At 48.0% G+C, this 15,483-nt stretch overlaps 1 protein-coding gene across 5 annotated transcripts in view; it reads right to left on the minus strand.

Annotated features, from left to right (window-relative positions):
- Arhgef3 (Rho guanine nucleotide exchange factor 3) overlaps positions 1-15,483 on the minus strand; it is a 277,874-nt gene that overhangs the window by 156,528 nt on the left and 105,863 nt on the right. For 2 of the 5 annotated variants that reach the window (XM_005008262.4, XM_063257326.1), the window contains exon 1: positions 1,558-1,713. The exons of the other annotated variants lie outside the window; for them this stretch is intronic. In XM_005008262.4, coding sequence (XP_005008319.1) covers positions 1,558-1,608 — 51 coding nt within the window. In that variant the 5' untranslated portion in view covers positions 1,609-1,713. Of the gene's footprint in view, positions 1-1,557; positions 1,714-15,483 lie in introns of those variants that run through there. 5 annotated transcript variants of the gene reach the window in all.

Genomic DNA, 15,483 nt, shown 5'->3' on the forward strand with positions numbered 1-15,483 from the left:
CAATTTACATTAGGATGGTTGTCTAAAAAACAGAAACAAAAAACCAGAAAATGACCAGTGTTGGTAAAGATGTGAAAAAACTCTATGCTAGTGGATGCCAGGTAGAAATCTAAAATGTACAGACACTGTGGGAAATGGAATGGCAGTTCCTTAAAAATTACAACCTCTGATCCAGCAATGCCTCTTTCAGGTGTATACCTACCAAAACTGAAAAAGATATCTGTACACCAAGTTCACAGCAACGTTATTTACAAACACTAAAACACGGAAATAACCAGGGCCCACTGCAGGATGAATGGAGGAGCAAAAGGCGGTACACATGTAGAAAGGAACATCAGCCTTGAAACGGGGTGTTCTGATTCACACTGCAGCATCAGCAAGCCTTGAGGATGTTACACTCAGTGAACTAAGTCAGTTACACAAACACTGATTCCACTTCTCAGCAGTACTTAGTCAAAGTCAGAGACAAAGTAGAACGGGGACAAGGGATTTAGCTCAGTGGCACAAGCACCTGCCTAGCAAGCAAAAGGTCCTGAGTTTGATTCCAGGTATTTAAAAAAAAAAAAAGTAGTGGTTGTTGGACTGGAGGAAAGGGAATAGCAAAGTACTAATGGGTAGAGAGTTTCAGTCTTACAAGATGAAAAGAGTTACGGAGATTAACGGTGCAGATGGTTGTACAACATTATCTCAGTATTTAGTATCACTGAACCATATACTTACAACAGCTAAAATGACCCATTTAATGTTATGTGGCTTTCATCACAATACAAGTAATTGACAATGGTCCTGTGGGAAAGTTGGAACCAGGATTAGAAGAATCGGTCTCAGAAACATTGCTAGTGATAGGAACAGACAAAACTGGGTGTTTCCTTTAAAAGCAGGTCTGACTTACCCAAAACTTCAACACCTACCCTCAAACAAATAACACAACTAATCTCCAGCCACTTCTCCCAAAGAAGCCAGGCCCAGCATAACCACTCTGAAGGAGAAGCCCCAGTCCCCTCTGCTCATCTGATTTCAGCCTCCCACTGACAAGCACATTCTCAACACCAAGACCACTTCAGAGAAAACTACGAAAGAGCTGTCCAAGGGAAATGGATTTCCCAGACCAAGCTCAGCCATCTTCTGATTCAAAGAAAAGAACATGCTCCTGGAAATCCACTTGGTGAATAAAGGACAATGTCAAAACAGAAGACAGGTGCCAAGCTTTTACTCTCTTTCCCATCCTGTTCATCAAAACAGGGAAAGTTAAAGTGCTACCATCACAGAGCAGAGCGTGAACAGCCCTCTGCCCTCGCCATCCTCCAATCACAGATGCTGGAGGAGGCAGGCCCTGTGCTGCACGCCCCTGAGCTCACCACCACAGCCACGTGCAGCACCCTGTGGTCTCAAACACAACCACACAGCTCTCCCCTGATTCAGACTGACAGGAGGCAAGAAGCTGGCTCCATCATCCAGGTGTTTTCAATAGAAGCCCAGTTCTGAGAGGTAAAAAGCCCACTGCCCCTTCCCCTGTCTCAGCTCCTGGCCAGGATGGGAGCTGGAGCCAGAGCTTACCTGTGCCCGGACAAAGAAGCAGCACCACACCATGGGGCACTCTGTCCTCATTCACCCAGCCTTCCCAGCCTCTAGCAGCAGCAGGGCTGTACAGATGGGATTCTCTGAGCAGAGCCGAGCATGGTTTCCCTGAAGGAACTCCTCCCCGCCACTTGGCTGCATGACAGGAAGTGACAAGGGCCATCGGTTATAAGTGTCAGAAGCTGAGAGCTGCACCAGCCCAGGGCTCCCCACCTCCAGCAGTTTCCTCGCCCACGAGAGCTGCTCTTTGAGAGCGCTCTGCCTTCTGGCACCCAAAGGCACAGCAGAATTTCAGTTTCTGCTGCCAATCCCCAGCCCATGAGAAGCAAATACTGCTCACAGGGTACCACCTAACACCACGCTGGGTGTCCGAACAGCTCTGCCTCACATCTGGATGCGATGCCTCACATCTGGAGATTTTCAGACCCAAATGCTGGGGTGCAATGGATAGACAAGAAAGCATCACTAGGAGAAGGGGTTCTGGGAGGAGAGGGTTGAGTGTTCAAAGAGGAATCAATAGTCCCCCTGAACTTCACCCCAAATCAGCAGCCCTCCCCAAGACACAGAACACAGGCTAAGCTCCAATTTAAAAGCAACTATACACCCACACTCATCTCTCTTCTTTTTTACACAGATCTGGCATCTTCCCTTAGAGCCTTTTCAGAAGAGCTTCTTCTCGAAAGCTCCCTTTTGGTTTCTGTCAAGGACCACAAAGGGCTTCCTGCTCTCCTTGGAGTTTTTATGGAAGTAATTCAAGGCTGAAATTTCTCTTCTTATGGACTGGGGCTCTTACCAGCACAACACTTCGCCTCAGCTCCCTGGTTCTACAAAACCCAGGCCCCAGGGTGAGGCACATGTCCTCAGGGAGCGACAAAGCTCGAGGCCCCACAGTAACCCAGGTCTCTTCCCACACAGTGGGTCTCCAGCCAGGAATCCCTAACTCAGCAGTGTGCACTGTCTGCCTGTCTGGCTCCCTCTCTCTCTCTCTTTTCTGTCTTTAATGTATGGGGGGATTGAACTCAAAAGAGTCTTTCTGTACTGAGTTCCATCCCCAGTCTTTTGTTATTGTTTTATCATGAGAGAGGATCCAAGTCACTAAGGTGCCCAAATTGGGTTTGCATTTACAATCCTCTTGCCTCAAATCCTAGGATTACACCCAGTTTTCTTTCTGTTCTTTCTTTTGGCTCTCTAATGGTGTAGGGTTTGGTTTACAACAATCTAAATGTTGCCTGACTGCAACATTTAGCTGCAAAGATTTAGCCAGGTTTTCCTGAGGCCTTTTTCAAACACTCAGTCTCTGAAGAGCCTTCTTTTTCTCAGCCCTGCATAGGGTTTGGGCCCAGAAAACACAGCAGGTTCATTTGGACAATAAGCATCTGGTCCAGCAGGAGATTCACTCTTGGCCAACACTTCAGTGCTTATGAGAAGGCAAACTCACCCCATTTGAGCCATCAGGAATTTGCAAAAAGTGCTGAGGGAGCCAGGAAATAACGGGAATCTGCTAAATGCACGTTTTTATGGGGACAAAGCCTGAGCAAGATGCACAGGGTAGTGCCCTGCTCAAAAGGTGCTGCAGGCTGAAGAAGGGGCAAGGGTCACGGCAGGGAGGTGCTTTGAAAGAAAGGCAAAAATTGGATAGGTCTGGGGCTGCACCTGCAGGCTTGGGTGTATCTTCAAGAGGTGTAAGGGGGTCACATCTGTCTGGATAGAGGAGGAAGTGAAATCACTGTGACAAGATCACTGTTTTTCAGGACAGCATCTGGGTCAGCTTGGGTTGACACTCAGGAAATGCTCAGAAATGTGTGTATAATCACAGAGCAGTGCCCACTAAAAGCCATGTTTCAGATCATCTTTGAGATTTCCTGCTTCCACCCCACAAACCAAGGAGGTTGAACAGTGGCTTCAGGGCACAAGAACAGGCATTCTGAGGCTTCTTGCTACAGCCTGTAGCCCAGGAGGGGTCCTGGGTTTAACAGGCCTATCAACGATTTGAGATTAACGAGCTCTGGGGCAATGAAGACTATCAGTCCTTGGGACCATGGCAAAGTTCTTTAAGCCCCACTTCTCCTCTCCAGGAGACTGCAAACAAGGCGCTTCCAAGAGCTCTAGCGACCTAGATGAGCCCAGTGACCTGGACCAGCCTTGATGCAGTGAGCCCCAAGGGAAACGTAAGATGACCAGAGCACACTACAGTGTGTTTCCTCGGAGGGAGAGGTACAACCACAGCAAATCCTAGAATGATTCAACTAACCTGTGGCTGCTGACTGAATGGGAAAGAAGAACTGAAACCTGTGGGCTGCAGCGTGCTTCATGGAAGAGGTGAAACTGGAGGTGGGCTCCAAGGTAGGGAGCAGAGGAGGGGGAGAGGGGAGGGCCAGGGGGGACCACAGCCTGCAGACAGGAAGGAAGCACAGGGCATGGCCATGCCCTCCGTCACTGCTCTCTTTCTGACCAGAAGCAAGAACTCAGGTGAGGATGAACCTGGTCTGTGAAGGCAACGTCCCAAGACGTAAATTTCAGTAAGACCCTAACCTGCAATATCCATGCCGAGCTGCAGAACAGGAGCTCACAAAGCAACAGATGTTTTCTCTCTTGGCATTTAGGAAACTAAGAAGTACTCGCATAGGTTTTTTCTGTTGGTTTTTAAATTTTAAAAGTAATTTAGTGTCACGGAAATACAAACTACACAGAAGAACATGAAGTAAACAGTGACCTTCCTGGAGGCTCTACCTAGTCTCATTTGCCAGAGGCCTTCGATTAGAGCCAGATGCAGACCAGGACTCCCAAACCCAGCTACCTTCAGGATCAGGGACAGACCCATGGGCCCTGGGCATCACTGAGCATGTCTGTCTTTCCTTGATTCTGACTGGTTAGGCCGTGAAGGCCCACTGGACCAGCTGACCAGACATTCTCATTTTCTCAAGAGAAACCCCAAATCCTAGGTTTTATATAAAATCTGCTCATTTTTCAATGCCAGTGACTATTCATTATTGTAGCAAACCCGTACATGGCAACAATACGGCGCTGGCCAGCTAAGAGGCAAGGGCGGCCAGCTTGGCACTCTGGTGGCCACCCTTCCAGATGCTCCCTTCTGTCTCAGTGCACAGGGATTGCTACGTGTATCTTTCTTCTTCTTTTTCTAAACATGAACGATAACATTATTCAGCCACTTGCATCTTCCACATCATACACATTTTTAACTGCTTGCTGCAGTGTGTAAAAGTAATTTAACTGGAAAAAAAAAAGTGCTTTAACTTCCTGCACTTTCCTGTGCACATCCCGCAAACAACAAAAATGCCCTGGAAACACTGCTTCTCTTTCCTCCTCCTACCGCCAGTGCAGAGCAGCTGACTCGAGGTGAAAGTGCACCTGTGCACAGGTATTAAAACATCAGAAAGCTCAAATTCCTGAAACCATAATTGAGACTGCAGATTTCTGATGCTTTAGTATGAGGTGTCATCATTTGTTTTTTCTGTTTGATTCTCACATTTGTTCCAAAGAAGATCTAATAATATTACCTACAGTCAGGAGTTGTGGGGAGAACAGTTACAATCAGGACACAGAATTTATAATATTATGATGGTTACCCAGAGTTAAACACAAGAAAGTGCAGGAAATCTGTCCACAACACTAAAGACCCAGAATATTCAGCCAAGAGCCTGGATCAATGTGCTGCACGAATCCAGTGGAAAACCTAGAGCCTGTGACAGTGCCTCCCACAAGTGCAACTAGAGACCTAGAGCCCACGAGAAGGACTCACGCCAGTCTGTTTTACAAATCTGCTGGGCAGGCCCAAAGGTCAGTGGTGGAAGCTAGAAAGACTGTGCCAGCAGGATGAGAGAACTGTACCAATAGGTTGAGGGTTCTACACTGGAGCCAAGAAGTCATGCCCTGAAAAGCACCACAGCCGTCCTCAGCAACAAGGAGGTCCTGAGCTCCTCCAATGATAACAGTTGAGTACATGCCAGAAAGCCAGCATGACAAGCTTCTCTTGGATATTAAACAGCAGACATCTTTCCCTCCAGAGCCAGGAAGTGATGCTTGATGTAAGGACCAGAGCTCCCCGAAAGTGAACCACGGCCACTCTCACAAGGTCCCAAGCTCCTCCAATAAGAATGGCTGAATTCATCAGGGAAGCCAGCATGACAAGCTCCTCTAGGAGCACCAATGGCTCCAAACAGCACCACTAGGAGAACCCACAGAGCCCAGCTCTTCTTCATGTCTCTATTTATGCTGGCAGCTTTCCTCAGGTGGGCCATCTATACTCAGCACCATGCTGATTTAATTCAGCTGGTGTTAAGTTGCCCACCAGTTTTTAATCCATAACATCTCTACTTTGCCAACTTTTAAAAACTGAGACAGCTGGACATAGTGGTGTATGCCTATCATCCCAGGAGTCTGAGGCAAGAGGATCACAATTCAAGCCTGTCCTAGGCAACTTAAAAACTTAAAAACTGAAAAAGTGCTGGCGATGTAACTCATTGCAAAGGTCCTGGGTTCATTTCCCCAGTATCACTCCAAAACCAAGCCAAACCAAAAAAATCCCCAAAACCAAAACACAAAACCATAGATCTCAGTAAGTGGGCTGGTGGCAGAAGGCCTGGAGGTCACACAGAAAGGCAGCCAGACTGGAGAGCTCTCTGCCTGCAGCCTCAGAACAGCCAACAAGAGACTCCCTCTGCAGTGCTCAGAACTCTGACAATAGTGCACCAAGACCACGAGAAAAGACAAGGAAGGCAAACAGAGACACGGTTCACTTGGCTCTCAGAGAAGAGGCGTAGAGATGTAGCTCAGTGAGATGACCCTGGTCAGTCTCCAGCACCAAAAAGAAAAAAGACCGAGAGAAAAACAGAAAAGCCGACTATGAAACTGTGGGGGTGTAAGTTCTCAGAGTGCAGTATTTTTCTTTAAGTGTGTAGGACTGAATCACTTACTTCTATGAGGGAAATTACCTACAAGACGCCTACAATGCCAAGACTGGCCCCTGTGCACCTATCCCTATTTAAATACCCAAATTAGCGACCAATTCTCGCTGGACTCTAAAGACATCAGCACCAAAATGAGGCCTTAGTTTAGATGCCACAAACCGTCGGTGGCATCACTGGAGCCAAGTGCTACATTTCCTGTGTTGGTGCTCTGCTTTGCTGACGGATGGCGTTTTCTGTTAAGTGTCAAGTGGTTTCTTCAGTACTGTTCATCAACAGAAAACACAATAGTCAGATTTTGATAGAATTCATTCTCCATTAAAAGCTAGCAAGTCATGGTGGTTCTTTTCATTTGAATTTCATTTTGGTTCTTTAATCTCTTTCCTACTTGTACCCGAGAACCCATAGATGTCACAAAAACTTAAGAGCTGGAAGAGATTCTCAATGTACTTAACTATTTCCCATTTGATGTTTGAAATTTCTAATAATTCTGCACACTTAATTGGAAAACAGGAAGTAAAACTCTCTTAGAGAAATGGGATGATAGCCGGGTACTGATGGCACCTGCCTGAAATCCCAGCATCTGGGATACTGAGGCAGGAGAATCACAAGGTTGAGCCCAGCCTGAGCAACTTGGTGCCTTACGCAGTCCCAAAACACCAGGTGAGAAACGCTGGGGAGATGGCCCAGGGTGGATGCTGTGGAGTACTGGAAAAGGGTCGGGAAGGGTGGTGGCAGGAACCTAGTGAGAGCAGTTCACTGCCCACTGATTTAACCAAGACAGAAAAGTGGGAGTTCACAGATCTCCAGTTTCTCAGGCGGGGTTTCACTATGTAGTTCAGGCTGGCCTCTCACTTACAGAGATCCTCCCTCAAGGGCTGTTTGCAAATTTAGAACTACGAAAACCAGAACTATGCTGTGAGTGACAGAGGAGATACAAAACCATCTTATGGTATTACTAGGTGGGCAGAGAGGTGTAACAAGAAAAGGAACTTTGGCATCAGTAGGGTCTGAGCGTTTACTGGTGGACAGGCACTTTCCCTGAATCAGTGCTGAAAGCGCAGTGAATCCAAGCAAAATCTGACAACCACACGCCCTTCCCCAAGAACTGTGTACAAACAGCGGGGGAGGGGCAGGCACACCACACACACACACACACACACACACACACACACACACACACCGACCTTCTGGACACAAGGTGGTTTAACTCCAGGGAGTCTGACCACTGGAAAACCCTGACACTCTTGAGGAGTCCTGCTTACTATCCCAGCTCACCAAGATTACAAAACAATGAGAAGAATGTGGGACCAGCCTGGCTGCCAAGGTCAAGAATGAATAAATAAAAAAAAAAAAAAAAAAAAAGAATGAATAAATAGAAAAGTCTTCGTCTATGGCTTCCACGCAAGAACTAAAAGCACGTGGTCCGAGAGCATGGAAGCCTCCACAGACTTCTACAGGGCTAATCTCGAGAGCTTATCTTGCTGGGTCTGTAGGGAGCAAGCACCAGTGTGCTGTATTTTTTCTCTCTAAACAAATCTGGACTTTAACAACCAAATTCTTCTCATTATTTTGGCAACTGTATACATAAACAACTATTTTAAAAAGGGACCTTAAGAAAAAGAGAGCCGCCTCCCATGGAGTGCGCGCAGGAGCCCGTGGCCCAGGAGCAGGCGCCCGGCTTCCAAGAAGCGGCCCGGAGAGCGGCTGCAGGGCGGCCAGGGCCTGGCTGCAAACCCCACTGGGTTTATCCCCTGGAACAGCAGTCCCCGGGCACAGCCGTCCCAGGAGTCTCCTGAGTCCCCTTCCTTACTCTGTCAGTTACAAGTGAAACTGCTGTGGCTGCTGACCTCTGCCCAACTCTCAGGAAAAGAAAGGCCTGCGAACTGTTGTGCTGATATCTATCAGCCAGACGCCTCCTCACAAGGAAACACATGGAGACTCATGGCTTGGCTCTGCACTCCAGAGTGTTTGGGAGTGGAAAGTCTGATGATGGGGCAGGAGCAGTAGTTTTGGGGCTTACGTGGACACCCAGGGAGATTTTAAGAAGTAATCTGTTCAGATCAAAAAACAAGTCACCCCGCTGAATTTCTGAGCTAAAATATATAAGAGAAAAAAAATCAATTTAGAAGTTTCTCACCATTACTTTGACTCTAGATAGCTCTTTAGGGATAATTCCTGGGAACACCTGTCTGGCTGGACTGGTAATACTAAATTAATAAGGGGGCTCGTGGTTTCTGGCTCTGCCAGCTTCTGGTCGGATGGCCTGGTAAGTCACTTCCCTTCCTCATGCTTAAAACAGGAAGGATTCCTGCCCAACTGACACCTATTTAACCCCTTAGCAGTCCAACTATTTAAACATGGGATGCCCCAAAATGGCATATTTTTCATTAATTTTATAAGATAACAGGAAATATAAAAATGACAACTTTATCAAATGTGTTCAACACAAGAACTGTCTGGCTGAAATGGCTGCTGCCCCAGCGAGGCTCAGGACAGTCGGTACCTAAACAGAGGCACTGCCCGAGTGATGCCCAGGGCCAGCGGGAAGTGGTGAAAGAAAGAAAATAGGATGGGGAGCCTGGGGTCACCATGTGGTTCTCTTTTCTTATAGGTTTAAATGTTTCCTTAATGAAATTTTTTTTTTTTTTTTTTTTTTGGTATAGGGGATCGAACTCAGGACCTTGCACTTGCCAGGCAGGCGCTTATACCACTGAGCTAAATCCCCGGCCCCAAAAATGTTTTTTAAAAGATAGAAGCAGGGCTGGGGATTTGGCTCAGTGGCATAAGCGCCTGCCTTGCAAGCAGGCAGTCATGAGTTCAACCCTGGGTACCGATAAAAAGGAAAAAGACAAAAAAAAAAAAAAAAAAAAAAAAAAGAAGAAGAAGAAGCAGAATAATAATTTACATTTCTTTCAAAGAGTAAGCTGTCAATGAAATGATAGACCCTGGTTCAAACTGTCCTCTTAACAAGTTGAAAAGTTCATACCAAACCTGAATAGCTTCATTTTTACCCCAATTTAAATGAAAGCTATCAGTTGGAAGCGAGAAGAAAAAGGCAGTGGAAATTAGTTCCTTCTAGTAGGAAAACCATGAGGAGGTAGTTAAAATGTAAGCCATGTTTATTTTTTAATTGTTAGAATGCTGACTTCCCTGAAATCGCTGCTTCCATCTAAAAAGCTCAAGAGTTCTTCAAAGAAAAGAGTAGATTCACCCTAGCTATTCTCCTTCTTGGTATCTTCCAGAAAGAACTAAAAGCATCATGTCACAGCCATAAATGCACAGCCATGTTTACAGCGCAGTATGATGGCGAAACCTTGGGAACAGCCCAGATGCCCATCAACTAGTGAATGGATAAAGATGTGGTTTTACATGAAATGGAGTACTACTCTGTCATGAAGAAGGATATGGTTGAGGCATTTCTAGCTAAATGGATGCACCTTGAGATCTTACTCCCAAGTGAAATAAATCGGACTCACATGTTTACATACCGCATTGTGTCTCTGGTGTGAGAAAAGTGCAAATAAAGTCCAAAATATATAATCGAAATTAGGAAATGGGAAGAAAATGTTCAAACAACAAGAGGAACAAGGGAAGTGGGAGGTGGAAAGGAAAGAAGGGACAAGAAAAAGAACAGGAGGAAAAGGAAACAAGAGGGCTGCATGGGGAGAACGGGAGACAAAGCAGCAAGGCATATCATGAGTAAGTGCAGATTCCCTACGATGAGCGCGATCATTACATACAAGAGTTAAAACGAAGACCACGGGACTGGAAGCGTGAGCCCCATGACTCGGCGCCCACTGGGCCTGCGCACGGTGAAGGTGGTGTCTGGTGGCTTCCTTTTGCCCCCATTACACCAAAATCAGAGATGAGTCACCAACACTGGGTGCTTCCAAGAGTTCCCTCCTGCTCCGCCCAAAGCAGCCGCTGAGTTCCAGCGGGGCTCCTCCTTCCAGAGGGCGCTGCCCTGGGTGCTGGCCCTTTAAGGGCCACTTCCTGGAGAGGCGGGCAGATTTCCGCAGCAGCTTCCTGGAGACCACCTTCCATAAACAATCAACTGAGCAGCAGAGTCTCTGACAATGAGCCCCAGGGCCCTAACAAAAAGCAATTATGAGCCCTGACAATGGCCAGGGCTTTTCCAACAGGAATGGGAGTCTGTGATAAACACGGGAAGCACACGGGAAGCGCGTTACCCACCCACGCACCTGCACAAACTGAGCTGCTTTTAAAACAGTTGCTGGGCTCTCATCATAATGGGAAATGATCGCTTCCAAATTCGGCAGTGCGTTTCAAAACTGTTATCCTGGCGGGAAGCAGGCCTTCCTTAAAGCTCCACCGCTTACAGGCGCCTTGCTGAGGCCCAAATTCCAGGGTTTTGCCCCTCCCTACTGGGTCTGTGAGGGTCCCGCAGCTGAGCCCCTTTCTAGGCTGGAGGGAACCCCTACTCAGGAGCCAGAGCCCCCACAGAGCACTCAGTCTCTTACCCACCCTTCCACTCAACTTGGCATCACGTCAAAATATAGGAGCTGAAAGTGATTTCTGTCAAAAATCCAGGACTTTTCACTTGGACCTCACAAATGCCCACTAGGTAACCAAGAAATGGAACAAAGCTTGACTTTCCTTTTGTGAAAGTCAAATCCTTCCTAGCTCTGCATATATCTGGTTATTCCGGGAATATCTGTCTAAGAGTTGGCAAAGCAAAGTTTTATTAGCCCTAAATTTACCTACCCTATCTTATTATCATTTAAGACAAGGAATTCACAGGGACAGTCAACCCTTCCCAGAATCTCCACTGCTGACACCTACGACAGTCCCCTTGGATTCAGCAGAGCTTCACGTGACTGACATTACCCTCTGAGTCATGAGGAGGACTCCTAAGGGAAACCAAACTGGCCTTTGAGTCCTGAGGACTCTTGTGAGCTGTGAAACCAGATCCCAGCCAGATCCTCTTCGTGACTGCAGCCTTAGGGTTAGTTAGTTTCCATGTCACTGAGGCAAGGCCTGTGCGGAGGCGCCGAAGGCAGACTGGCAGAACTGGCGATGGGAAGGGCAGTGTCCGCCTAGTCCACAGCGGCAGCGCCACCCACGGTGTCCTTCGGAGAAGTGTGCACAGAATAATCTGTGGTGGTGTCTGCTTCCCTGATCCCTCCGAATTGCTCTGAGATACTTCTGAATTGACTCTAGATCCTTTTACTAAATCCATTTGCTGCGTAATTCAGTCATAAACGGGTTTTACTGCTTGGGGTTAATTTGTGTGTACACAGTAGACAGGATGAGTGAGCGCTGAAGTCGTCAGGAAATCAAGTAACTCACACAGATGAGTCTGAGGATTGCAAGGCTTCTCGCACACTGTGCCTTAGTCCAAAGCCCTGCATCCACTGGCCCCTTGCTCCCTCCTGGACCTTATCTCAGTCTGCTCTCTCCATCTCCTCCCAATCTGAAGTCATACTTTCTGTTCTCCATCAGGCTGTTTTCTGCCACAGGACCTTTGTACTTGTTATTCCTTCCTTCAAAAACTTCTCCAGCTCTTCACAAAGCAACAGCATCCTTCTCATCTTTCAGTCTCAGCTTACAGAGAGCCCACCCTGACCAGACTGAGTAGAAGACCAGGCCCCGAAATCCCTCACCTTATTCTATCATGGCACAGCACTTGCCACATCCTGTAACTAATTCATATCATTATTAAAAACAACTGAAGGCCTGCCATGTGCCCGGTACTATGCTAAGTTCACTTAACTCTGCGGCCATGCTGGGGGATAAATACTTTATTATCCCTAGTTTACAGACAGGAATAACAGGTGCAGGAGAGGTGAGGGAGCTGTCACATGTGCCAAGGTTAGCAAGGATAGAGAAAGGGCTGGAACCAAGGCCCAGAGCATGGGCTTCTCAGTGAGGAGCTAATTCAGGCAGTGATTCACTGAACTCCAGCTACAGCATAGACCCGAGGCCCAGCACTGGCCTCCTTCTCGGGCAGCCGCAGTGTTGTGGCCTGGTGTCCCATTTCCTAGCCTGGCACACCGTCCTCCGAGGAAGAAATGCAGCCTGACAGTTCCCAAGTACAGCTGGCCTTTCCTGCTCACCTGAAATGCCCTGGCCTCTGCTCAAGCACCAGGCCTGCAGAAGTACCTGGGAGGGGCCCACGGCCAGACCAACAGTGCTCACCACTGGATGCGTCAGGTCCCCTGGCCTTGGAGCAAGGAGGACTCAGGGCAAGACACTAGGGAGAATGCTCAGGATCTGACCAGAGGAGCTGCCGTTTGAACCTTGAGAAGGATGTGTAGGAGTGGCCAGGTGGAGGGGAAGGACGAGAGCAGAGCAGAGAAGCTGGGACTCCACAGCTGATCTGGGCAGCAGGGCACAATCAAAGGACCCAGAGAAAGGACAGAGTGGAAGGCTGGGTCGGGCAGCACCTGGAGCCAAGGCAGGAAGGCCAGTCTGTTCTGGAAGGAATGGGGAACCGGCAAGGACAGCTGCATATCCAGAGATACATCAATTATTCCTGTCAAGAAGAGGGGCTATGGCTGTGTAGTATAACCAGTGAACGCCTGGAAGTTATCTCCTTACACACACGCACACAAAATATATGGGCTCAGCTGTAGTAAGAGCCCGCTGCCACGCATCTCAACTCTCTCTCCTTCTGTGGAAGTGTGAGGTGAGAGCCTCCTGGGGGTAACTGAGGAGGGAAGCAGCCACCTGTGCCCAGACTCCCCAGGGTGACAGTGTGCACCGGCTTCTGGGTTTGCATCACTGAACTATAAGGCTGGCTTTTATTTCAGGAACGTATGTGGTTTGTGCACAAAAGGCTGAATGAGCACACGGGGTACAGGAGGCAGCCCCAGCACAGTCGTCTGAGGCCAAAACACACACAGTAAAGGCGCCTTAGGAAATGTCACACCAGGAGTCCAGCCAAGGAGACCGGGAAACACAGAGACCAGTTGAGGAGATGGCGTGGCACCCTCCACACAGACGGGAAGCGAGTAAAGGCACTTAGCACAGCAGTTAGGGGCAGAAACCCCAGGCCAGACACCTGGGTTCAGTCCCACTGCCATCTGGCTGTGTGGCTCCTAGCATCTTATTTGACTTCTCTGAGCCTCCTGTCCTCATCTGATAAATGGAGATAACAAGGGCGCTCACTGCTGAAGGTGGTTGTGAGCATCAAACAGACTGATGTGCGTGCACTCGTGGGTGTGTGACTGAGAACAATGCCTGGGACACAGCAACAACAGCAGTTTCCTAGAGACTGTGTAAGAAAAACATTTGCAGAGAAACCATGGACCATAATCCCCTATGCACAACGGAAAGCCCCTGGTGAGCACTGAAAATGAGAATTCTCACAGGAACACAAATTGTGTGGGTAGCTGTTGCTGGGTATTAATATAGGTCATCCTTTTATATATAATTATGATATATAACATTAATACACTTAAAATACTATATACAACATCATATAATTTAGAAATAGTGATATTATTACCAGACATATCAGTGATTTCCAACCACTGGAAGGCACAATGTTAGGGTCCCCAGCATGGACCCCAGAGCCACTTTGTTGGGCCAGAGCCTGGCTTCACTACTCATGAGCTGAGAATGAGGAAGTCACTCAGCCTATGAAATCTTGATTTCCTGCTTTCTAAGAAGCTGATAGCCACATCATTCCTTTCATAGTTTGAGTCAAACACTCAGGCTCCATTTTGCACGTATTTTCACAGAGATCTCAACAGCCCTATGAATGACACACAACCGTGCTGTCTGTTTTACAAATGAGAAAACCTGAAGCTTAGAGATGCTAAACACCAAAGGTAACACGGCCAGACTGACAGGCAGGAAAACAGACCCAGGCCAGCACACCAAGCCTGCCTTTGGTTCTGCAGACAAGCAGGGAGAGGACACCATGGGATCCCCGCAGGATAAGAGAGTGAGCCGCCATGCACACAGGAATTTGCCTCACTGCAGACCTCACACTGTGGGTAGTGAAAGGAAACACCGCCTCTGGAGCACCCACGACGCCGCCAAGCACCGTGCTGAGTACCCTACAGCTAAAGGTTAAAGGCCTGCTGTGTGTGCACCCAGGCATCCCGTCATCACTGAAAGACGCGGAGCCCCAGAGAGGATGGGTTCCTGGTCCACAGTCACAGAGCTGACTAGCAGCAGCGCCCAGGCACCTGCTCGGCTCCCCCTCAGGCTTGGAGATGGCTCTGGAAACACCCCTTACAGTCCCTCCCGCACTGTTCTCTCCTTTACCGCCCACTGTGAAAGCACCTGGGTTATAGTGCAAGCTATGATTATTGCAGGAAACAATTCCCATTCTAAATCTAAATATGCTCAGGGTTCCACTTGAGCCCTGTGGTCAGTTTAGCCTCTCCTCAAATCTTGCTGGAAATGGAGACATATTTGAAGAACGATGGCAGAATAGAGTTTGGAAAATGTGCCTTGGCCCCAAGAAACTGCCATCTGAAAAAGAAAAAGGAAAAGCCAGTCCAAGAAATGGCCATGGCTAAGAGGGATTTAATACAGTCAAAACGGGCACCATAATTCATATGTCTTGTTGCTGGGCAACTCTGATTTGAACACATTACCTTCCTGGCAGCTCCCAACCACCGGTGGTACAGGCATGAGTGTCTCGTCGGGTAGCATAGGACAGTCCCACAGGTTAGCACAAGCCACCCAACTGTAACCCAGTAGGAACACGTTAAGCCCCAAATGGCCATATCCTCCCATAGCACAACCACAAAAATAGCAGCCAGGACTATGGATGGGCAGGACACGCATTGCATACCACATGGACTCAGGGAGGTGACAGACTGGACGCCCAGTCTTCTTCATTACAACAAGCTACACACCAGTGAATGGATGGCACCCGAGGTCAGCTCAAGGCCTGCTGTGTGTGCACTATGAGAAAAAGGACATTCTCTGTGTTAGGAACAGAGCTCCAGGAAGATGCGCCCAGGCACAAAGAACACTGATATGAGGGCCCTGGGAA

Source organism: Cavia porcellus, unplaced genomic scaffold, assembly GCF_034190915.1.
Source record: "Cavia porcellus strain 051 isolate PalLab524CR breed Dunkin Hartley unplaced genomic scaffold, mCavPor4.1 scaffold_10, whole genome shotgun sequence".
Lineage (NCBI taxonomy): Eukaryota > Metazoa > Chordata > Mammalia > Rodentia > Caviidae > Cavia > Cavia porcellus.